Source organism: Plecotus auritus (assembly GCF_963455305.1).
Source record: "Plecotus auritus genome assembly, chromosome: 3".
Lineage (NCBI taxonomy): Eukaryota > Metazoa > Chordata > Mammalia > Chiroptera > Vespertilionidae > Plecotus > Plecotus auritus.
Window position 1 is genome coordinate 144,104,078 of NC_137772.1, and position 25,296 is coordinate 144,129,373.

The 25,296-nt window shown below is 38.8% G+C and overlaps 1 protein-coding gene across 4 annotated transcripts in view; it reads right to left on the bottom strand.

The window, feature by feature from the left end:
* LRRIQ1 (leucine rich repeats and IQ motif containing 1) overlaps positions 1-25,296 on the bottom strand; it is a gene marked incomplete at both ends in the record, with an annotated part of 281,974 nt that overhangs the window by 201,508 nt on the left and 55,170 nt on the right. For all 4 annotated transcript variants that reach the window (XM_080659623.1, XM_080659624.1, XM_080659621.1 and 1 more), the window contains 2 exons: positions 322-449; positions 979-1,172. In XM_080659623.1, the coding sequence (XP_080515749.1) occupies positions 322-449; positions 979-1,172 (322 nt within the window). The remainder of the gene's footprint in view (positions 1-321; positions 450-978; positions 1,173-25,296) is intronic.

A 25,296-nucleotide genomic window follows, 5' to 3' on the forward strand; every position in this document is an offset into this window, starting at 1 on the left:
TAACTACCTCCTGTATTTTCCAAGGAATATATTCTTTACAAACATAAACAAACCTGCTCTAAGAGTTTTCTACAAGTGCATTTTGAGAAGAAATAAAATGAGTAGGATAAGTGAGAATTAAAAGTTTACTAAAATTCAAGGGTATGTCAATACACTTTAATTTTTAAAATTCTATAAAATGTTATTTATAATTTAAGTACCAACTCATTGCAATGCACTTTCTATGAATTACTGGAAAAAAAACAGCTTTTCTACTTAGTATGAAGACCACACAATTAAGTAATCATTTACTGCATTTATTAAGTAAAGTTCATTTTTTACCTGTTTTGAGACAGAGTCAGGTTTTGTAGCAAAGGCAGCCAATACGAAGAACATGCTTCCACAACTGAAATGCTGTTATCATCCAAGTATAATTCTCGCAGTAGAACATGATTCTCCAAGGATGGAATCTATATTTAAATGTGTCATTAGCTTACATTAAGCAAAATATTTTTGTCATTTAACCAAATTTAAAAGTATAAAATGTATCAAAACTAACAACAGTTATATTCTCTGATAAACTGTGTATCACAAATCAAAGTATGATGTTATGAAAATTTTAGTATAAATTAAATTTTTAAGAACTAACCTCAATTAGAATTTTGTATAGAAAGTATTTTATGCTGAATTTTAGTTAGAATTACATGATAGAAAATTTGAACACACTACATACTAAAATATCACTTAAAAGATTTGATTTATTATATTTTGGTATTATGAAAAAGTAATGTTAAATTAAATTTCTTTAAAAAATTTCCTAACTATGGTAAACATTTGTTTAAATATTGGAAAGTGTGCAATAGTTTAAAATAAACTGAAAATCAGATATAGCTGACAAGCAAAAGAAAATAATCAAAATTGTTTTTGAAATATGTGGTTGATATTTTCATCAAAAGAAAAATTTTACATTAATCATAGAAATGAATTCAAAGCAATTACCTCACTTAGGTAATTTCCCTGTAACTTCAGTATTTGAAGCAATCCACAGTTTTCAATACCCTCAACTTTAGTAAGATGATTATGTGAGCAATCCAGGTAGATAATGGTAGGAGTATCACAAAGGCCTTTTGTACTAATTAACTGATTGTTGTCCACAATTAGTTGCTGGAGATGTTTTAAAGATTCTAAACCGCCTAGAAGAAAAAATTTCCAAGATAAATTGTATCATAATTTTTCAAGATTCTAAAGGAGAGTTTCAGAATAATTGTGCATTTATATTTTCTAAAGCTAATATCAGTAAAGACTTAGACCAAATTCCTACTGAAAAATGTGTAAGTGTAAAATGTATTATTATTTAAACTTGTACTGGGGTGATATATTTTTGATACATTGGGCACAGAATGTTTTATTTTCGAATGACAATGGGACAATGGATAGATAGAAGGACTCTTTATAAAAAATACTTTTAACTCAGTTTCAAGGGATGATTTTTTAAAATTTATTTTTTCAGATACTAAGCTATATTACAAAGCCACTGTTCTTAAAACTGCCTGGTACTGGCACAAGAACAGACATATAGACCAGGAGAACAGAAGAACCCAGAAATCGACCCAAGCCATTATCCTCAATTAATATTTGACAAAGGAGGCAAGAGCATGCAGTGGAGTCAAGACAGTCTCTTCAATAAATGGTGTTGGGAAAATTGGACAGATACATGCAAAAAAAAAAAAAAAAATGAAACTAGACCACCAACTTATACCATACACAAAAATAAACTCAAAATGGATAAAAGACTTAAACGTAAGACCAGAAACCATAAAAAACTTAGAAAAATCCATGCAAAATAGCAGACATTTGTCATAGCAATATCTTTACTGACAGAACTCCTAGGACAATGGAAACTAAGGAGAAAAAAAAAATGGGACTACGTTAAAATAAAAAGCTTCTGCACAGCAAAAGAAACCATCAACAAAACAACAAGAAAACCCACTGCATGGGAGAACATATTTGCCAATGTTATCCTATATAATGAAAGCATAATATGCAAATCGACCAAACGGCCGAACAGCAGAATGACCATCCAGATGGCCATCTTGAACCACACTATGACACCCAATGGCACCAGGCCAGCCAAGGCGGGTGCGATGCAATTGGTCGGGGGCCGAACATCGTCCCATGATCACCCCGCAGAGCGAGGCCCAGGCCACCGGCCAGCAGGGAGATCAATCTGGGGGTGGGGGGGGGAGGCGCAGGCGCTCCACAACCCCAAAGAGGGAGGCCTAGGCCACCAACCAGCAGGCTGTGGTGAGTGGGCAGGGCCTCCTTCTGCAAGGGAATCCTGGGTCCCGGGTGCCGGTGGCTGGAGGGAAGCCAGTGCCGGCAGCTAAGGGAAGGAAGGCCTACTCTTGTACAAATTTCGTGCATCGGGCCTCTAGTATCCAATAAGGGTTTAACTCCAACATTTATAAGGAACTCATACAACTTAACAAAAGGAAGATAAACAATCCAACAAAAAAATGGGCTAAGGACCTAAATAGACACTTTTTGAAAGAGGACCCACAGAAGGCCAAGAGACATCTGAAAACATGCTCAAAGTCACTAATCATCTGAGAGATGCAAATCAAAACAACAATGAGGTAGCATCTCACATCTGTCAGAATAGCTATCATCAACAAATGACAAGTGCTGGTGAGGATGCAGAGGAAAAGGAACCCTCATGCACTGCTGGTGGGAATAGAGACTGGTGCAGCCACTGTGGAGAACAGTATGGAGTTTCCTCAAAAAACTAAAAATGAACTCCCATTTGACCCAGTGATCCCACTTCTAGGAATATATCCCAAGAAACCAGAAATACTCATAAAAGGATATATGCACCCCTATGTTCATAGTAACACAATTTACAATAGCTAAGATTTGGAAACAGCCTAAGTGCCCATCAGCAGATAAATGGATTTTAAAACTGTGGTATATCTACACAATGGAATACTGCACTGCTGTAAAAAAGAAAGAACTCTTACCATTTGCAATAGCATCGATGGACCTGGAGAGCATTAGGCTAAGTGAAATAAGCCAGTCAGAGAAAGACAAATACCACATGATCTCACTTATTTGTAGAATATAATGAACAATATAAACTGATGAACAAAAATAGATCCAGAGACATAGAAGCATCAAACAGACTGTCAAACCTCAGAGGTAAAGTAGGGTATGGGGGAGCAGGTAAGAGATCAACCAAAGGACTTGTCTGCATGCATATAAATATAACCAATGGACACAGACAGTAGGGGGGTGAGGGCATGTGCTGGGGAGAGGGAGCGGCCGGGGAGAGGTCAATGGGGGAAAAAGTAGACATATGTAATAATTTAAAAAATAAAGAATTTAGCCAAAACCGGTTTGGCTCAGTGGATAGAGCGTCGGCCTGCGGACTGAAGGGTCCCGGGTTCGATTCCGGTCAAGGGCATGTACCTTGGTTGCGGGCACATCCCCGGTGGGGGGTGTGCAGGAGGCAGCTGATTGATGTTTCTCTCTCATCGATGTTTCTGGCTCTCTATCCCTCTCCCTTCCTCTCTGTAAAATATCAATAAAATATATTTTTTTAAAAAAGAAAGAATTTAAATTAAAAAAATTATGTTTTAATTAAGAATAGTTGGTATATAATATTATATTGGTTGTATTAGTTTCAGGTCTACAAAATAGTAATTTGACATTTTTAATTAGCATCCTTATTTAAGTTTGAATATATAATATTAGAATAGCATCTCACTTCCACTGAGATATCTACCTTAAATTCCCAAATGAAGTAGGTACACCATATTATAACCAATGGATCACTGAAGCAACTTGTGTTCACTGATAGACAAATAAAGGATATTTACTGTGCACATATACAGTGCAATATCATTCAGCCAGGAAAGAGAACGAAATCTTGCCATTTGTGACAACATAGATGGACCCAGAGGATAGTAGGCTAAGTGAAAGTAAGTCAGATAAACACAAATACCATATGATTTTACTTATATATAGAATAAAAAACCCAAAATAAACAGACAAGACAGAAACATACTCATCGATGCAGAGAACAAATTGACAGTCATCAGATGAGAGGGATGATGGCTAGATGAGTGAAAAGAGATGAAAGGGATTAAAAAGTTCCAATTTCTGGTTATAAAAATAGTCACAGGGATGTAAAGTACAGCACAGCGTATATAGTCAACAATCTATATATATAAAGAACCAGGGTCTGTAACATCCCAAATGACCGAAAGGACAACCGAACGCCAGGCTGTGCGTGCAACAGGCTTGGGTGGGTGGGGACTGGCCAGTGGGCTGAACTGCTGACCTCTTGGAGATTGAGAAAGGGTCAGGGCTGATCAGCAGCTGCCCCAGGCTGCTGGCAAGGCTCTCTCTCTCTGAGAGGTCAGCAGTTCAGCCCACTCACCAGCAGCCTGGGGCAGCTGTTGATCAGCCCCGCCTCTCTGATCAGGCCCGGAGACGCTGACTGGCATAGAAACTGACCAATCAGAACCAAATCTGGGTGAACTGTGAGGAGCCAATGGCTGTGTAGGAGGCGGAGCTTTTGACCCTGACTGGCATAGAAACTGACCAATCAGAACCAAATCTGGGTGAACTGCAAGTAGCCAATGGCTGCCTAGTAGGCAGAGCTTTTGATGCTCACTGGCATAGAAACTGACCAATCAGAACCTAATCTGGGTGAACTGCAAAGGCAGAACCTAAGGTGGGGGCTGAGGAGGGGTTTTAAGGGCAACAGCTGTTTGGTGTAAGGTGTAAGAAAGTGGTTCAATTTTTTAATAACCAGTTTGGCAGTACAGTGCATATGGCTGGCTATCAGTCCAGATATAAGGATTATGTATTTTTGTCTGCCAAGAGCATCTCCTTCTGCTGATAAAGGCTTCCCCCCCACCATTTAAGCAATCCTATCCTATATAATCTATCTATACTAATAAAAGGGTAATATGCTAATTAGACTGGGTCAACCGGCCATCTTCTGGATGTCTGACTTCCTTCCGGACAAAGCCATGGTGGTAGGGACCAAGGCAGAGGCAGTTAGGAGCGATCAGGCCAGCAGGGGAGGGCAGTTGGGGGTGACATCAGGCTGGCAGGGGAGGGCAGTTAGGGGCGATCAGGCAAGCAGGGGAAAGCAGTTAGGGGCTATCAGGCAGGCAGGCAGAAGCAGTTATGAGTGATCAGGCAGGCAGGTAGAGAGGTTAGGAGCAATCAGGCAGGCAGGTAGAGGCAGTTAGGGGCAATCAGGCAGGCAGGCAGGTGAGTTGTTAGGAGCCAGTGATCCCAGATTGCTAAAGGGATGTCCGACTACCGTTTTAGGCCTGATCCCAGGAATCAGGCCTAAAACGGCAGTTGGACATCAAATCAGGCCTAAAATGGCAGTTGGACATCCCCCAAGGGGTCCCCAATTGGAGAGGGTGCAGGCTGGGCTGAGGGAACCCCCCTCCCTGTGCATGAATTTCATGCACCGGGCCACTAGCATTGTAATAACTATGTACACTATCAGGTGGGTATGAGACTTTACAGAGTGATCACTTTGAAAGGTATATAAATGTCTAATCACTATGATGTACACCTAAAACTAATATAATATGTCAACTGTAATTGAAAAATAAATTTAAAATATAAAATAAAAATAAACCAAAGAAATGTTAGCATATTCTTTATGTATTTCAAGATTATCACAAGTGGCCTCACTTTTGCTCAGATAAACGTAAAATAAATATGATTCTAACTAAAAAACATTAGAGGAGGCTAAGACTATTGCTCAGTGGTCATAGGAAAAAACTGAGAAGGTGGTTTAAACTGAGAAGGCGGTTTAAACAAACCCTCAGGAGTTAGTATTAGAAAGAGATGCTGAGAACGATTATAAAAGTTTCATGGAAGAACTATTCTGCCATAAAAAAACACACACACAAAAACAACAACAACAAGGAAATTTGACCATTTGTGACAACATGGATGGACTTTATCTTACTTAACAGAGGCCTGGTGCATGAAAATTCATGCACTCAGGGGGCAGAGGGGGAGGTCCCTCAGCCCGTTCTGCACCCTCTTGCAGCCCGGGACCCCTCAGGGGATGTCCACTCGCTCCCTGGGGGATCGGGCCTAAGCTGGCAGTCACACATCCCTCTGACAGCCCAGGAACCCTCAGAGGATGTCTGACTGTGGTTTAGGCCCATGGGGAGCAGGCCTAAGCCACAGTCGGACATCCTTAGTGCCTCTGCGGAGACGGGAGAGGCTCCCACCACCGCCACTGCGTTCATAGCTGTCAGCCTGGCTTGTGGCTGAGCTGAGTTTCCCCTGTGGGAGCACACTGACCACCAGGGGGCAGTTCCTGCACTGAGTGTCTGCCCCCTGGTGGTTAGTGCACGTCCTAGGGACCAGTTGTTCCCGGCCATTCTGCTGTTAGGGTCAAATTGCATATCACCCTTTTATTATATAGGATACGTAAAAACAAATGAACAAGCAAAAACCTAACAACCTCATAGAAAAAGAGATCAGACTTGTGGTTACCAGAAGCAGAGTGTATGGTATGGAAAATTGGAGGAAGGTAATAAAAAGTTACAAAGATAAATAAGTACTAGGGATATAATGTACAACATGATGATTGTAACTAACACTGCCATATACTATACAGGAAAGTTGTTAAGAGAGCATATCCTACGAGTTCTCAACACAGGAGAATTTTTTTTTCTTTTTTACTGCATCTATATGAGGTGATGCAGGTTAGTTGATCCTATTGTTGTAATCATTTCACAGTATATGTAAATCAAACCATCATGCTGTACGTCTTAAACTTATGCAGTGATGTATGTCAATGATTTCCCAATAAAAACTGAAAAATGTTTATGTAGATATTAAAAAACTAGAAAATGTTGCCGAAACCGGTTTGGCTCAGTGGATAGAGCATCAGCCTGCGGACTGAAGGGTCCCGGGTTCGATTCCGGTCAAGGGCATGTACCTTGGTTGCGGGCACATCCCCAGTGGGAGGTGTGCAGGAGGCAGCTGATCGATGTTTCTCTCTCATCGATGTTTCTAGCTCTCTATCCCTCTCCCTTCCTCTCTGTAAAATATCAATAAAATATATTTAAAAAAAAAAAAACAAAAAAAAAAAAACTAGAAAATGTTATTTAAATTGAACAATGAGCTATATATATTCCCCATAGTACTACCCTGTTATATGAAATAAAAAATTCTAGAAAGCTGAAAATATAATTTAAGGTCTAGAGTAAGTACTGGTAAGCAAAATATCTTTTTTCTTTTTTTTCTTTATTGATTAAGGTATTACATGTGTCCTTATTGCCCCATTGCCCCCACACACCCCCACTCATGCCCTCACCCCCCTGGTGTCTGTGTCCATTGGTTAGGCTTATATGCATGCATACAAGTCCTTTGGTTGATCTCACCCCCTTACTCCTACCCTCTTGTACCTTCCCTCTGAGGTTTGATGGTCTGATCAATGCTTCTATGTCTCTGGATCTGTTTTTGTTCATCAGTTTATGTTGTTCATTATATTCCATAAATAAGTGAGATCAAGTGACATTTATCTTTCTCCGACTGGCTTATTTCGCTTAGCATAATGCTCTCCATCTCCATCCAGGCTGTTGCAAATGGTAAGAATTCCTTCTTTTTTACCACAGTATAGTATTCCATTGTGTAGATGTAGCACTGTTTTTTAATCCACTCATCATCTGATGGGCACTTACGCTGTTTCCAAATCTTAGCTATGGTAAATTGTGCCACTATGAACATAGGGGTGCATATATCCTTTCTGATGGGTGTTTCTAGTTTCTTGGGATATATTTCTAAAAGTGGGATCACTTGGTCAAATGGGAGTTCCATTTTTAGTTTTTTGAGGAAACTCCATACTGTTCTCCACAGTGGCTGCACCAGTCTGCATTCCCACCAGCAGTGCATGAGGGTTCCTTTTTCTCCACATCCTCGCCAACACTTGTCATTTGTTGATTTGTTGATGATAGCCATTTTGACAGGTGTGAGATGGTACCTCATTGTTGTTTTGATTTGTATCTCTTGGATGATTAGTGACTTTGAGCATGTTTTCATATGTTTCTTGGCTTTCTTATGTCTACTTTCGAAAAGTACCTATTTAGGTCCATTGCCCATTTTTTGATTGGGTTATCTTCTTTTTGTTAAGTTGTATGAGTTCCCTGTAAATGTTGGAGATTAAACCCTTATCGGAGATAACATTAGAAAATATGTTCTCCCATGCAGTGGGCTTTCTTGTTGTTTTGTTGATGGTTTCTTTTGTTGTGCAACAGCTTTTTATTTTGATGTAGTCCCATTTGTTTATTTTCTCTTTAGTTTCCATTGTCCCAAAATATCTTCAGTGAGTATTGTACATATGGGAGTCACTGAGGTTAAATCTTGGAGAATAAAGCTCCATTATTATTTTTTTGTCAAAGTCCACATAATATTTTCAATTAAATGTTGAAACACACATAAATTTTTTGTGTGTTTTTTTTTTTTTTACCAAAAATGTTACTTGATAACAAACTTAAAGATAATCTTGAAAGAAACTTAATTAGGTATAGAAACTAATACCTGTAACGTATGTAATCAATTCATCCTGGAAAAAATGTAAAACATTTAACTAAATATGTTCCTTTGGTTATATATTGTGATTTACAGAAAGAAAGGACAAACAGCCTGCTTGCACCAAAAATGGAGAAGTGAAGGATCAAGTAACATTACCAAGATCTCACATTAATTCTATTTCATATTTTTTAAATTCATGCCCTAACTGGGTTGGCTCAGTGGTGATAATATAATTGTAAGGATTATGAGTGTATTATAAAATACTTTATATACATTTCAAGAAAAATTATATTTCAAAATTACAGTATCTCTAATAGTTTGAGTCAAAGTAACAATGTTACAAATGATTATTTCTTATAAAAGATAATATATTTTATGCTAAAAGTAAATTTTTTATAGTGAGAAATAAATTACACAATATCCAAGGGAAGCAGGAAAATGCATAGAAGACCCAAAGAAGAAAAGAGAGACTGAAACTTAATTTTAAGCAGTAATATTATATTTTTTAAAAATTCTTATCTAGGATTAATGTACAAGTATTTTTCCTGTAATGTAAAATAGCAATTATGACCGAGAGAAAATTATTATCTGATGTCAGTCAGGGGTAAATTTTTCTGCCCTATTAGATATTTGACTAAGTTAAAATAATAAACCAATTATATATTATCAATTCCAATGGATTATAAATAGAATATTACATATAATAGTTAATATGTATTAGCCACAATATAATTTAAAGTCTGCTGAAATAAAAAAATACTTTGGAGTATAGTATACTCTATGATTATATCTAGTGAGCATCAATTAAACTACTGAAGCAGATAAATGCTTTACAGGCAGAATGAAATACTAATTAATATTAATTTGTAGCTGTGTAACTTCAAATGTCCTTTATCAAATATTTAAATGTCCTAAGAAAGCTACTTGAATAAGCTCAAGATTTTTAAAAGGCATGTACACTGCCCTAAAGTATTTCAAAGCTCATCAGAAATATAATTTTCAATTAGCTCATTTAAAGTGAAGAATACATTTGTGAAACTTTTCAAAGGTCATCCAAAAAGAGAATCCAGAATGACAAATTAGGTTACACAATGAAAAACGGTAAAGGATTTGGCAAAGAAACCGAAAGGAAATTGCAGATAAAGTAGAAAAACAATTGGAAGGATAATAGAGGAAAAGGCAAATTTATTACTGTAAGGATGATAGTGGTTAGTAAAATTAAAAATAAAACTATAAAATTTATAATTATCAAAGGCATTTTTATTTACATTAAATTATATACAGTTGAGTGGCATCAGAGGAATGGCGGCGTAAGGGCGCATCTATCCTCTCCCCCTAACATTTCAACAAAATAATAACCTATATTTCAACAAAGAAGTCCCTGCTCAACAGAGATGCACGCCTGAGAGACCTGAACACTGGAACTAAGGTGGGCTCCTTGGAATAAGCTGGGAGACGGGAGAAGGGAGGGAAGCTAAATACAGCCACAACGCAGCAGCATGTCTGCAGCGCAGCAACTGGGAACTGAGGCAGCAGTTGCAGGCATTTTCCTCAGCCAGTCTGGACCAAGAGCGAGCTGACCCAACATGTGGCTGACTGTTGGAATGGCCACTGGAGTGACGGCATTGTGTGGTCGCACACACAAACAGTGAGAGAGTGTCTGAACCATGGGTGCGAGTTGTGAACGGGATCTGAGTTGCATGCTTAAATGGCTGTGAATCAGCAGACAGCCTCCCTACACAGTCACTCCCCACGGCTAGGCCTGGCTGCCCACTGTCAGGCAAAGAAAGTAGATCTCCAAGCCCTGCCACTGATTAGATTCCCAGGTCTCGCCTCCCGTTGCCCTTGGATTGCTTCCAAGAGTGTACTGTCTACTAGAGGCCCAGTGCACAGATTCGTGCACACTGAAAGGAAATTAAGCAGAATAAATATTTTAAAATCACTATTTGACAATTCTCTATAATAGAAGTACCAACCAAATTCACAATTGACAATGACAGATCGAAACACACGCGTGCGATTGGCGCCAGCCGGAGCTTTATATGTATCGCATGTGCATGAGTCAACTTAGCCTTGTATATATACAGAATAAACTTGCTTAATTAGACTTGCTTTCTGATTTAGATAAACTTTTACCAGCCCAGTGAAGCACCCCAAATTCTCTTTCAGGTAATTGTCAGCAACACAGCAATAAATATCAACACGAAGCAGATTATTATTGCAGATCATGCAGGGAGAAAAAAGGGTAAAATATTTAACTGTAGCATTGTTTGACTATATTCTGCGCAGTGAGAAAACCTGAAGTCATTTTCAAAGTCCACCATTTCTTATTTCTTTTCAGTTGGGTCAAGTTTCTAAACTTTCTAAACCTCCATTTTCCGGCTAATGAAAAGAAAATAGGATTCTACCGAGTCTCCTATCTACCTACTCCAGAACTTCTGTGAGGATCAAATGAAATGAGGCATGAAAAAATGCTTAACAGACATTTGGTTAAACTGTAAAATGTTTGCACCTGGCTATAAAGCAAGTCGTGTTCCTGGACTGAAGAAACTCCAAGGAGGCTAGTCACTAGGGAAAGGAAGCCATGTGTTGCTACGTGATGTCATTACCCAGAGCCCACAGTGACCGTTTCCAGGATGGGATGGGCGGTGGGCTGCATTTTGCGCCACGGGGTCTCAGCAGCATTCGTTGTGATTTGGTGGGGTGTTGCTCTGGGGTGGTGAGGGGGCCTGTGTACCACTTGGGGAAAGCTGAATGTTACTTTGTCGGCACCAGGTCTGGAGTGACGTTTCTTTGTAAATGGCCAGTGCACGTCACGTCAGCTCCTGCATTGAGCATGTGCCCCCTGGTGTTCAGTGCATGTTATAGTAACTGGTTGATGGTTGGAGGGACTTAGCATATTAGCCTTTTATATATATATATAGATAGGCCAAGAGCTGCAGTAGTAGAGACACAGTTTCCCTCTGTGACTGAACCCCAGAAGGGGTGCTTGGGCTAGACCCTAGGAGGTCAGGGACTTCCATTACTGTGAGGGGAAAACAAACCTCACCCCCAAGCAGCAGAGGCAATACACCCTACAGAAGCCCCGGAGACTCAAAACTGTAAGGCGACAGAGGAAAAAAAATCTTGCAATTCAGCACCATCTACTGGAACAGAGTAGAAAGACCTCCTCAGAGATTAATGGGAAAACAAAGAACAACCACAACAATAACTATGACCAGAAAGAAAATGAAAAATCCCCAGAGAACAGGCTGGAACATACAGAATTATGCGAGTTGAATGACAGAGATTTCAAGATTGCAGTTCTGAAAATACTCAATGAGATGCGAGAAAATACTTACAGGCAATTCAGCTCACTCAGAAAACAAATCAATGAACAAAATGAGTATTTCTCCAAAGAAATTGAATTGTTAAAAAATAATATAGCAGAAATCCTGGAAATGAAGCAGGCAATTAAAGAAATTAAGAGTGAACTGATGAGCATAGAAAACAGAACCAACCAGCTAGAGGAAAGAACTAGTGATATTAAAGATAGGAATCAAGAAATGATGCAGAGGGAAGAAGAGAAAGACCTGAGAATAAAGAAATACGAAATAGCCCTATGAGACCTCTCTGATTCCATAATAACAAAACAAAACAAACAAAAATAAACATCAGAATCATAGGCATAGCAGAAGAGGAAGAGAGTATGGAATGGAGAGTCTATTAAAACAAATAGTGGATGAGAACTTCCCAAATCTATGGAAAGAACTAAATCCTCAAATCCAAGAAGCAAATAGAATACCTAGTTACCTCAATCCAAAGGGGCCCTCTCCAAGGCACTTGGTAATGAACCTGTCAAAAATTAGTGACAAAGAAAAAAATCCTCAAAGCATCCAGGGAAAAGAAAGAAGTAAAAATGCATCAGAATTTCACTCAACTTCTCAGCAGAAACTTTACAAGCAAGAAGAGAGTGGAACCAAATATTCAAATGCTTAAAAGAGAGAAATTACCAGCCAGGCATATTATATCCAGCAAAATTATCCTTTAAATATGAAGAAGAAATAAGAACATTCCCAGACATACAGAAACTGAGGGATTTTATCACTAAAAACCTCCATGGCAGGAAATACTCAAGGGAGTTATTCTACCTGAAACAAAGAACATAAGGTCATAACACTACCAGTAGGACTGTCAAAAACTCGCAGCATAAACAGGGATCATTTGTGACAATAAAAACATACAAGGGGAAGATGGACAGGTATGGACAGGCAAAAGAAGATGAAGATCAGATGTACTCAAAATGGAAAAAACTATGATGTATATGCAACTTCACTTTTTTATAAAACTAATGGCAACCACACACAGAAATTCCCCAAATAAGACATATAGCTTAAAAAAAGAGGAAACAGAAGAAATATGTATGGAATACCACCAAACAAAAACAACAGACAGAAGCATAAAGGAAAAGAACCAATAGAGGCACAGTGTTACCAGAAAAAAAAAAAAAAGATAAAATGCTATAGGAAATCCTCACACATCAATAATTACCCTAAATGTAAATGGTCTAAATTCACCAGTAAAGAGGCACTGAGTAGCAGAGTGGATCAAAAAACAAAACCCAACCATATGCCGCCTTCAAGAGACACATCTAAACAGCAGAGACAAAGATAGATTCAAAGTAAAAGGGTGGAAAATGATTCCCTAAGCAAAGAACATTTCATCCCAGAACATCAGACTATCCATTCTTCTACAGTGCACATGGAACATTCTCAAGGATAGACCATAGGTTGGGTCACAGAACAAACATCAATAAACTCAAAAAGATTGAAATTATTCCAAGTATATTTTCTGACCACGATGTCATGAAATTAGAAATCAACTGCAAAAAGGAGGTAAAAAAAAAAAATAAAACTCTACAAATACGTGGAGACTAAACAACATACTATTAAAAAATGACTGGGTTAAAGAAGAAATAAAAGATGAGATCAAAAGGTATATAGAGATAAATTAGAATAAAACAACATATCAAAATCTCTGGGATGCAGCAAAAGCTGCAATAAGAGGGAAGTTTATATCACGACAGGCCTATCTCAAGAAACAAGAGAAATTCCAAGTAAACAACCTAAAATCACACCTAAAAAGACTACAGAAAGAACAAAAGCAACCCAAAGTTAGCAGAAGAAAGGAAATAATAAAAATCAGAGCAGAATTAAATGACATAGAGAACAAAAAGACTGTAAAAAATTAATAAAATAAAGAGCTGGTTCTTTGAAAGGATTAATAAAACTTACAAACCCCTGGCTAGACTCACTAAGGAAAAAAGGGTAAAGACCCATATAAACAAAATCAGAAATGAGAAAGGAGAAATCACCACAGACATCACAGATATACAAAGGATCATACTAGAATATGAAAGCCTTTATGCCACCAAATTCAGTAATCTAGAAGAAATGGATAAGTTACTAGAAACATATAACCTTCCTAGACTAAATCATGAAGACCTGGAAAATTTAAATAGACCATTCAGCAGTGAGGAAATTGAAACAACCATCAAAAACCTCCCAAAAAACGAAAGTCCAGGACCAGATGGCTTCACCAGTGAATTCTATCAAACATTCAAGGAAGAATTAAAGTCTATTCTTTGCAAACTCTTCCAAAATATTGAAGAAGAGGCAATACTTCCTAACACATTCTATGAGGCCAATATAACCCTAATACCAAAACCTGGCAAAGATAACACACAAAAAAGAAAACTACAGACCAATATCCCTGAGGAATACAGATGCAAAAATCCTAACCAAATACTAGCTAATCGAATACAACAGTACACCCAAAAAATAATACATCATGATCAAGTGGGATTCATTCCAGGGGTACAAGGATGGTTCAGCATTCGCAAAGCAATCAATGTAATACACCACATTAACAAAAGAAAGGATAAAAACCATATGATCTTGTCAACAGATGTAGAAAAAGCATTTGATAAGATACAACATCCATTTATGATTAAAATGCTCAATAAAATAGGAATAGAAGGAAAGTACCTGAACTTAATAAAGGCCATATATGATAAACCCTCAGCCAATAACATACTCAATGGTGAAAAATTGAAAGCTTTTCCCATAAGATCAGGAACAAGACAAGGATGTCCTCTCTCACCACTCTTATTCAATACTAGTGGCCCGGTGCACGAAATGCATGCACATTTAAAGGGGATTAATTAGAGGAAATAATATTGCTATTTGCCCTTTCTCTATAATAGAAGTGTCAGAGATGAAAGAAAATTAGTAAAATGTATATGAAAACCTTCCTCCTGTCAGAGTCTGGGGCGCACCATGGGACCCAGAGTCAAGTCCCCGCCCACCCACATGCACCTCAAAATCGTGTGAGACCCAGACCTGGCTGGCCTCCGCCCCCATTGGGCTAGATCCAGACCTGGCCAGTCCCACCCTTGTCAAGCCCTGCCGGGCAGGGGACGTAGCCTCAGGTCCCCTGACCCGGTGCCAGGATGGGGGGCCTGGCCTGAGGTCCCCCAGCCCAGAATGGGGTGGGGGGCATGCCTTGAGTTCCCCCGTCAAGCCCCACCATGGGGGGCGACATGGCCTGAGATCCCCTGTCAACTCTGCTGGGTGGGGGGCATGGCCTGAGGTCCCCCATCAAGCCTCGCCAGGCGGGGGGGGCTCAGCCTCAGGTCCCCATCAAGCCCCACCGGCAGGGGTGTGCAGCCTCAGGTCCCCTGTCAAGCCCCGCCAGGTGGGGGGCGTGGCCGGAGGTCCCCCGGCCTGGTGCAAAGGTGGGAGGTACGGCCTGAGGTCCCCTGTCAAGCCCCGCTGGGTGGGGGGTATGGCCTGAGGTCCCCTGTCAGGCCCAGCCAGGCAGGGGGACACAGCTTCAGGTCCCCTGGCCCAGTGCTGGGGCGGGGGCGTGACCTGAGGTCCCCCATCAAGCCCCACTGGGCGGGGAGTGTGGTCTGAGGTCCCCTGGCTTGGTATCAGGGTGGGGGGCATGGCCTGAAGTCCCTTGCCAAGCCCACCTGGTAGGGGGTGTGGCCTGAGGTCCCATAGCCCAGCACCAGGACGGGAAGTGAATCTTGAGGTCCCCATCAAGCCCCGCCGGGCGGGGGGCATGGCCTCAGGTCCCCCAGCCTGATGCCAGGGCAGGGGCACGGCCTGAGGTCCCCTGTCAAGCCCTACGGGGACAGGCAAGGTCCCTGCTGATTGCTTGTTAAGGCTCCTTATAGGAACTTGGCTTCAGCTGTGGGTGCAGCCATCTTTGTGACGGAGTGATGGTCAATTAGCATATTCCCTCTTTATTAGATAGGATAGTACTGGAAGCACTAGCCAGAGCAATAAGGCAAGAGAAAGAAATAAAAGGCATCCACATAGGGAAGGAAGAAGTCAAACTGTCACTTTTTGCAGATGACATGATGTTGTATATAGGAAACCCTAAAGACTCTGCCAAAAAAAACTATTGGAAACAATAAACAAATACAGTCAAGTTATAGGATACAAAATCTATGTACAAAAATCCATTGCCTTCCTGTATACCAACAACAAAACTTCAGAAAAAGAAATGGAAAAAACAATTCCTTTTGCAATTGCAACCAAAAGAATAAAATACCTAGGAATAAACTTAACAAACAATGTGAAAGACCTATATACTGAAAATTACAAAACATTATTAAAAGAGATTGAAAAAGATACAATAAAATGGAAAAATATCCAGTGTTCATGGATTGGAAGAATCAACATAGTTAAAATGGCCATTTTACCCAAAGCAATACACAGATTTAATGCAATCCCCATCAAAATGCCAATGTCATTTTTTTAAAGAAATAGAATGAGAAATCATCAGATTTGTATGAATCCACAAAAGACCCAGAATAGCCAAAGCAATTCTCAAAAAAAAGAACAAGGCTGGAGGTATCACACTACCTGACTTCAAAATATACTACAGAGCTACGATAATCAAAACAGCATGGTATTGGCAGAGAAACAGACAAACAGATCAATGGAACAGAATATAGAGCCCAGCTATAAAACCACACATGTATGGACAGATAATTTTCAACAAAGGAGCCAGAAATGCACACTGGAGTAAAGATAGTCTCTTCAATAAATGGTGCTGGAAAAACTGGAAAGCCACATATAATCAAATGAAACTAGATTGCAGTTTGTCCCCATGTACAAAAATTAATTCAAAATGGATCAAAGACTTAGACATAAAACGTGAAACTATAAGTCACATAGAAAAAAATATAGGTACCAAACTTATGGGCCTGGGTGGTAGAGAACACTTTATGGACTTGACCCCAAAGGCAAGGGAGGTAAAGGCAAAAATAAATGAATGGGACTGTATCAAACTGAAGAGCCTCTGCACAGCAAAAGAAACGGACAACAAAACAAACAGGCAGCCAACCAGATGGGAGATGATATTTGTAAACAGTAGCTCCAACAAAGGTTTAATTTCCAAAATATATAAAGAACTCATAAAACTCAACATCAAACAAATGAACAATCCAATCAAAAAGTGGGCAGAGGACCTGAAAATATACCTCTCCCAAGAAGACATACAAACAGCCAGTAGATACATGAAAAGATGTTCAACCTCACTGGCAATCAGGGAAATGCAAATTAAAACTACAGTGAGATACCACTTTATACCCATTAGAGTGGCCATTATCAACAAGACAAGCAATAACAAGTGTGGGAGAGGTTGTGGGAAAAAAGGGAACCCTCATTCACTGCTGGTGGGAATGTAGACTGGTAAAACCACTATGGAAAGCAGTCTGGTGATTCCTCAAAAAAACTAAAAATAGAGCAACCATATGACCCAGCTATTTCATCCTTTCTTATGGCTGTGTAGTACTCCTGGGTATATACCCAAAAAACTTGAAATAATTTATACACAAAGATATATGCATCCCTATGTTCATTGCATCATTATTCATGGTGGCCAAGAGTTGGAAACAGCCAAAGTGCCCTACAATAGAGGACTGGATAAAGAAGATGTGGTATAATATACACAATGGAGTACTACACAGCCATAAGAAAGGATGAAATAGTGTCATTTACAACCACATGGATGGACCTTAAGAACATTATGCAAAGTGAAATAAGTCAAACAGAGAAAGCTAAGAACTACATGATTTGACTCATATGTGGGATATAAAACTAAAACTTATGTACACAAACAGCAGTGTGCTGGTTGCCAGAGGGAGGGGGAAGAAAGGGGCCCTAATATGAGGTGACAGATTTGACTTTGGAGGGTGGGCACATGGTCCTATATACATGTTTTGTAAATTAGTAATCTACACATGTAACCTATATGTTCATGTAGACTAATATCACCCCAGTAAAATTTAAAATAATGAAAAAATTATATACAGTCAACTGTGTGAGCCAGCATGGGAAAAACCGTATGATGAGGCAGCTTTTGCTAGAGGCATCAATGGAGTAATCCACTTAGAAGCTACAGTGTAGTGGAGGTGGAGAAAATGAGTGTAGACTGCTTTTAAGGTATTCCATAATGGAGAGATGTTCCTCCAAAGTCCTTAAAATGGTCCACAAAACACTATCTCTGATTTCATTCTCTACTACTGTCCCCTTCTCTTGGTTCAGTCTAACATGTTGAGCCCCTTGCTGCTCCTGCATATGCCACACATGCTTCCATCTAGTGTTATGTACATATGTAAGAAACAACTATCAATATAGAACATGTATGAATAGGAAGAATAAAATAAAGCTTATCAGCTAATTTCAAATATTAAGAAAACACAATTTTTTGTGTGTTAATCCTTGCACAAAGATATTTTTCCATTGATTTTTAGAGAGAGTGGAAGGGAGAGGGAGAAAACAGAGAGAGAAATATCCTGCACGCACCCCAACCAGGCCAAGGATCGAACCTGCAGCCGAGGTACGTGCCCTTGACCAGAATGAACCTAGGACCCTTCTATCCACTGAGCCAACCTGGCTAAGGCAAGACAACATGATTTTTAATCAATATACAGAGAAAGTACGATTAGTTGATTCTACAAAAGAGATTCAATCTGATGAAATTAATATGATTTCAAGCCTCAGATACAGTGGTGTATTTGACTGAACATTCCTACTTCTAGGAACCTATCTGTATATATAAAAGACTGTGACCAAATGACCAAATGACTAGTTGACCGGTCGACTGGTCTCTATGATGCACACTAACCACCAGGGGGCAGACGCTCAATGCAGGATGCAGCCAGACGCTGGGCTCACAGCTGGTGAGCGCAGCTGCAACAGAGCGAGCCTCTCGCACTTTTGCGGCAGCGCTACTGAGCAGCAGCAGTGCCAGGCATAGTGGGGCCAGGATGAGCGGGAGCAGCGCCTGGCCTGGGCTCAGGCTCCTCCCCAGCCACCTGCTGCTTCATACACTACTACATCCCTCGGGGGATGTCGGACTGCAGGTTTCAGCCCACAGACCAGGGGATCAGGCTGAACCCAGCAGTCTGACATCCCCCAAGGGGTCCCAGATTGCGAGAGGGCACAGGCCAGGCTGAGGGACCCCACCAGTGCACGAATCCATACAACAGGCCTCTAGTCCATTATACAGTAATACATACAAAACTACAAAATAAGGTATTCTTTGGCATATTATTTAAAAACAAAGAAATAGAAGTTAAATGTCTATCAGTAAAAAATAGTTAATAATTATGGAGTATCTATGAAATGAAAATACATAATCTTCAATATGGAGTATTCTAATATAGAAGAATGTCTATGACTTATTACTGTATGTAAAACCTAAGTTACATATATAGACTTTTAATGCCTGATTATACCTGAATCTAAATCTACATATCTATAATTGTACTGCATAGGACAAGGGCTTGACTGATTCATAAATAACTGGGAACAGTGATTACTCCTACAAAATAAAAAAGAGAAGGTGTCAGTGGAGGGATAAAATTTCAATGCTTATATTGTATATTCCTTTATCTTTATAAATTTTAAATGAGAATGCATTTCTTGTGTAAAATTATAAAAAGTCATATATTTTTTTAAAAAATCAAAGTAAGTATTGGATAGAACTGTTATTCTGTATTTAATTCTGACCATTACCAACAACAAAAGGTGGTTGAACTGTAGAAGAACATGGGAAAATCTGATTCTGTCATCCATCAAAAGGGTTTGTTACATTTGGTAGGATCTCTAAAACACTCGCCTATATGTAACAGTGAGAATATGCATTTTAAAAGACAGCAAATATTGATTATACAACCTAAAAAATTATCCTAATGAGAAAAAGAAAAAAATTAATGGAACTGAGGTCTGCCAACAGCCATGTGAGTGAGCTTGGAGGTAGTTCTTTCAGCTTCATTAAGCTGTGGGATGTAGGCAGTCCTGGTTAACAGCTTGACTGCAACCTCATGAGAGACCCTGAGCCAAAACCACTCAGCTAAGCCAATCCTAGTTTCCTGACCAACTGAAACTATGAGGTAATACATGTTTGTGGTTTTAAATTCTAAGTTTCAGGGTACTTTGCTTCACAACAACACATAACTAATACAGTAAGTACTCTAGTCTGAAGAAAACATGTGAAAGAAGAAAATACATTAAAAATGCTTTGGGTTATGGAAGCAAATTTAAAGAAATGTACTGTTACAACAATTCAAAATTATTAAAACAACAGATATAGGTAAACAAATAGACAAAATATATTAAAACAAATGCAGGTAAACAAATGGACCAACAATACATAAACAACAGATATAGGTAAACAAATGTGCCAAAATGGACATGACAGACTAATAATTTAGAAATAACACTTATAGAACAGACTCAGAGAGCTAAATAAGGCAGAAATAATCACATTGAGAATAAAATATGAAGAAACAAAAGATAAAAAGACATAGATTAAATTGGTTAAACAATAATAGACATGAAAGATAGACAAAGCCAACCAAAATATGAATCATCTATGACTGAAAAATAAAAATTAAGCCAAACAGGTTTTCATATATATATATATATATATATATATATATATATATATATATATATATATATATAAAACCAACATTTTCCAGAATTGAAAGAATAACTTAATCTTTTGTTTGAAAAATAAATTACATTCCAAGACAAATTTGTATGGATTTGTTGACAATAAGATGTTTCTTGGGTGAGTTGTTGATCAAGGATAAAGAAAATGTTATTCAGAAATATAAACACAAATCAGTTATGAAGAGAGAAAAATCAAGTTAGCCTATCAGTTTACCACAGCAAAATACAATCTATACTAATAAAGAGCTAATATGCTAATGGTGGGGACACCGTAATGGGTAACAACCAGACCATTAGCATATTAGCTGGGGCATTGCTCCAGAGACAGGGCAGAAGTGGGGAGGCGCCAGGAGAAGGCGGGACCAGAGGGAGGTGACTCAGGGGACTGAGGGCGGGGCTTGAAGCAGCCAGAGTTAGTATTATCCAAAATTGATAAATCAGAAGCACAAGTTTTTTTTGTGTGTGTTTGTTTGTTTTTTTTTAAATATATTTTATTGATTTTTTTACAGAGAGGAAGGGAGAGGGATAAAGAGTTAGAAACATCGATGAGAGAGAAACATCAATCAGCTGCCTCTTGCACACCCCCTACTGGGGATGTGCCCACAACCAAGGTACATGCCCTTGACCGGAATCGAATCTAGGACCCTTCAGTCCGCAGGCCAACGCTCTATCCACTGAACCAAACCAGTTAGGGCCAGAAGCACAAGTTTTAATAAATCATTGAAAAACACAAATTATATTATAATGGACAAAACTGGAAGAGGATTTTTAAAAATGTTTCCAAATGAGTTCTTTAGAAAGTAAACAATTTGCAGTTCAAAATCTAAATAAATATGGTAGGAAAAGAGAATAAGCAGAACAATAAAACCAATTTTCAGTGTGAGAAAATTAGCTCAATCTAATGAACAGGAAGATCAATTTCTATAGCCTCACAGTCTGAGGAGGCAAAACTCAAAATTCACCTATAGTAGACAAGTAAAACAGACAATTCCACATAAATATGGAAACCAAATCACTTATAAACAACCAGAGGACAGGAAATAATTAAATTATGTCTCAAATCTCAGAATTCAGCAAAAGGGGAAAAATCTACTCCTTAAATTAATAAACCCAAGTTGACTCTCTCATAGATTTGCAGCTAAAATTCATTTTAATTGTGATCAGAAAATATCCCCGTAAAATGTAGCACAAATTATTTAGATTGTTTATATTTCCCTGTATCTGAAAAATCCTCTTTAAAGAACAAACTTTCATCCCAAAGCCTAAATTTTAAGGGAAATAAATAGGTGACCTCAAAAATGCCATGAAATATACAACAAAATAAGATACCATAAATAAGAGTTAATAGGAACAACAAATTCCAGAAAAACTAGACCCACATGGAAATGAGAGTTGAAATTAAAAACTCAATAACCAGGATTGATAACAAGTCAGAATTTGTCAACATATATATTATCTAGAGACAGCAAAAAGACAGAAAAATAGAATACAGGAAATATGAAAGCTAGCATCAAAAGATCTGTATATATCTAATGTTTCAGAAGGTGAGAAAAAAATGAGTAAGAAAAAAAAATTTGAAAAGGTAATGGCTGACAAATAGCCAAATAAAATTAAAGAATGAAAGCTACATATTCATTAATTGCATCAAACCCCAGGCAGGATGAATGAAAAAGAAACATCAGAATAAAAGTTAAGCACATCAGAATAAAAGCATATAACAGAAATAATAAAGAAAATTACTATAAAAAGGCATAGAAAATACTCTCAGAACTTTCAGAAATGTAACTGACATCTGACTTTTAACAGCAACAGTGAACGTTAAGGAGTAATGGAATGGTAAATTACTGAAAGATAATAAAATTCAATTAAAAATATAATTAGTTTAAATGATTCAAATATGAGTGTTAAAGAAATCTGCACACAAACAAAATCTGGCAGAGTTTCTACCAACTAGTGCTACAAGAAACTTTTAAGGATCAATCTCAGGAGAAAGTGATTTAAGATCTTAAAGAAAAAAAAGAGGAAATGAGGAAAAACACACCAATCAACACAAAAAAAGACAAGGTTGGGGAAGGAGGAATATAAAAAATGTAGCAAAGGCTTTCTGTTTACAGTAATTATGGAGTAGTTAGGTAATCAGAAACAATTCTCTATTGATAACTAGAAAAAAAGACAAAATATGAACATATCTGCTCAAGGCATTTAATAACTAAAATAATATAGAAGAGGGTTAAGTTCCAAAAAAGTGAAATGAGCATATTATTTAGGGATATCTATTAATTATACAAAAAGATGGCTTGCAACACTAGGGATGGGCTCCAGGGATGTCCTCAGAGAAGGAGGCCTCATGCATCCCTACCTTACTTTTGGTTGGGACCTCCATATGCTATACACTAATCCAAATATAGAATGGGTCCCAAGGTACTGAAGCCAACTTTAAATAGTCCCTATCTCTATATCTATCTATCTATCTATCTATCTATCTATCTATCTATACACTGAGTGGCCAGATTATGATCTCTGAATGCATCATAATCTGGCCACTGAGTGTATATCCTATATAATAAAAGGCTAAAATGCAAATTGTCCCCTCGACCAGGAGTTTGACCAGCAGGCAGGCCGGCCAACCACCCATGTCCCCCAAGGCCAGGCTGGCTGGGCCCCACCCATGCACGAATTCATGCACCAGGCCTCTAACACACACACACACACACACACACACACACACACACACTGAGTGGCCAGATTATTATGCGTTCAGAGATCATAATATGGCCACTCAGTGTATGTGTGTGTGTGTGTGTGTGTATATATATATATATATATATATATATATATATAGAGAGAGAGAGAGAGAGAGAGAGAGAGAGATAAAACTATATCTATATATCTCTCTCTTTCTCTAATATATATATATATATATATATATATATATATATATATATAGTGGATTTAGCTGCACACAGATTCCTAATGCAAACAGTAAAGACCTCTGGAGGAAAATAACAGCATCATAGCCTCAAATGAATTATACAGTTTTGTTTTTTCTTAGTGTACTATGACTGCAAAAAATATATAAAAAATTAGAGCAAGTACATAACATCATATGAACAAAAACCAAGAAAATCAACAGAAAATAGAAACCATCCACAGGGAATTAGATAATTAAGTTATCAAACACAAAAATTAATAAGACTTTGTTAAACACATGAAAGTTAAATATAAAAATTTACATAGTAGATATCATAAAATGTTAATTGAATGCTAAATAAAAGAAGCAAAGATATTCTAAAGTGAAAAACTACAATAATTACAAACAAGATGTTTATGAATAGCTTGGACATTATATGAGACATAGCTAAAGAGAGGTTTTATAAACTAACTAGAGGCCCGATGCACGAAGATTAGTGCAAGAATGAGCCTTCCTTCCCCTGACTGCTGGCACCGCCTTTGCTCTGGCTGGAGCCGCCTTTCCACCTTCCCACGCTGCCCAGAGGCCTGGACAACGCAAGTGTTGCCATGGCGACAACGCAAGTGTCCCGCCCCCCCACACACACACAGCTGCTCGGCACCTGCTTATGCAAATTAACCTGCCATCTTTTTGGGTTAATTTGCATACTCACTCCTGATTGGCTGGTGGGCATTGTGAAGGTACGGTCAATTAGGATGTTACTCTTTTATTAGGTAGCTAGCTGTTAGACAGACATGAGCAGAGCAAAGATGATGGGCCAGGTACAGAAACTCACCAGGGTAGAAAGCCCCAGATGCCTAACAAGGAGCAAAACTGGGAAATCAAGAACCTCACCCCCAAGGTAACCTATCCTCCCCTAGCATCACTGGTCATAAGGTTTAGACCCTCTGACCTTTTCCTCCCTAAAGGTAGCATCTAGGCCTCAGTTTCAACTCTGGGCTCAGAAAAGCAGCAAAACCAAACAAGTGATGCTTGTGACTGCCTCAGGACCAGCTGCATTGACTAATGATCCCCTGCCTTGGCACCAACTAATCAGTGGAGAGCATGACCCTGAAAGAGCACACCTGGTGAATAGTCTATTGAGACCCTCCCTCCCCTGAACCTCCCCTAAGACTTCCACCTGCCAAAGAGATATAAATATGCTCAGGACAAAGGACCCAGTGGGTGCTCTCCCTGCCATTCCCTTCTCCCTTCTTTTCTCTTAGGGACCCCATGAGACTTGCAACCAGGGGAGCAACAGGCAGCAGCAGCTCGACCTGGGCTAACCCCTTGAATCTGTCTCCAAGGCCTTTTCTCTGACTTCTCAGTGAGCCAAAGCAGCCCAGCCTAGGCTCTCCTGTTGCATCTTTTATGCCCTTCCTTGTTTCACTGTCCTGAGTACATTTTTTTGCTCTCATCATGGACCTAGTACCCTTTGGCTCGGTGCTGTGTAGCCCTTCCCTTTGAATACCCCATTCCCCATCCCTTTTCTTTAAATAAATTCAATTTTTCTTTCTTAGCCATCTAAGAATGCTATTTAACCTGCCTGTGTACCACCGACTTAAACCTTTCAATAGTCACAAGAGAACATCCAGAGTGATGCATAGAGATGCAAAACAAATGTAAAAAAATTATGAATATAATTATAAGATTGTAATAGGATTATGGAATATGAAGGGGATCTCTCTCTTCATATATATAAATGACTCAGAATTTTCCAACACTGTATAAAGATGTCAATCCACAGATTTAAGAGGCATGGTA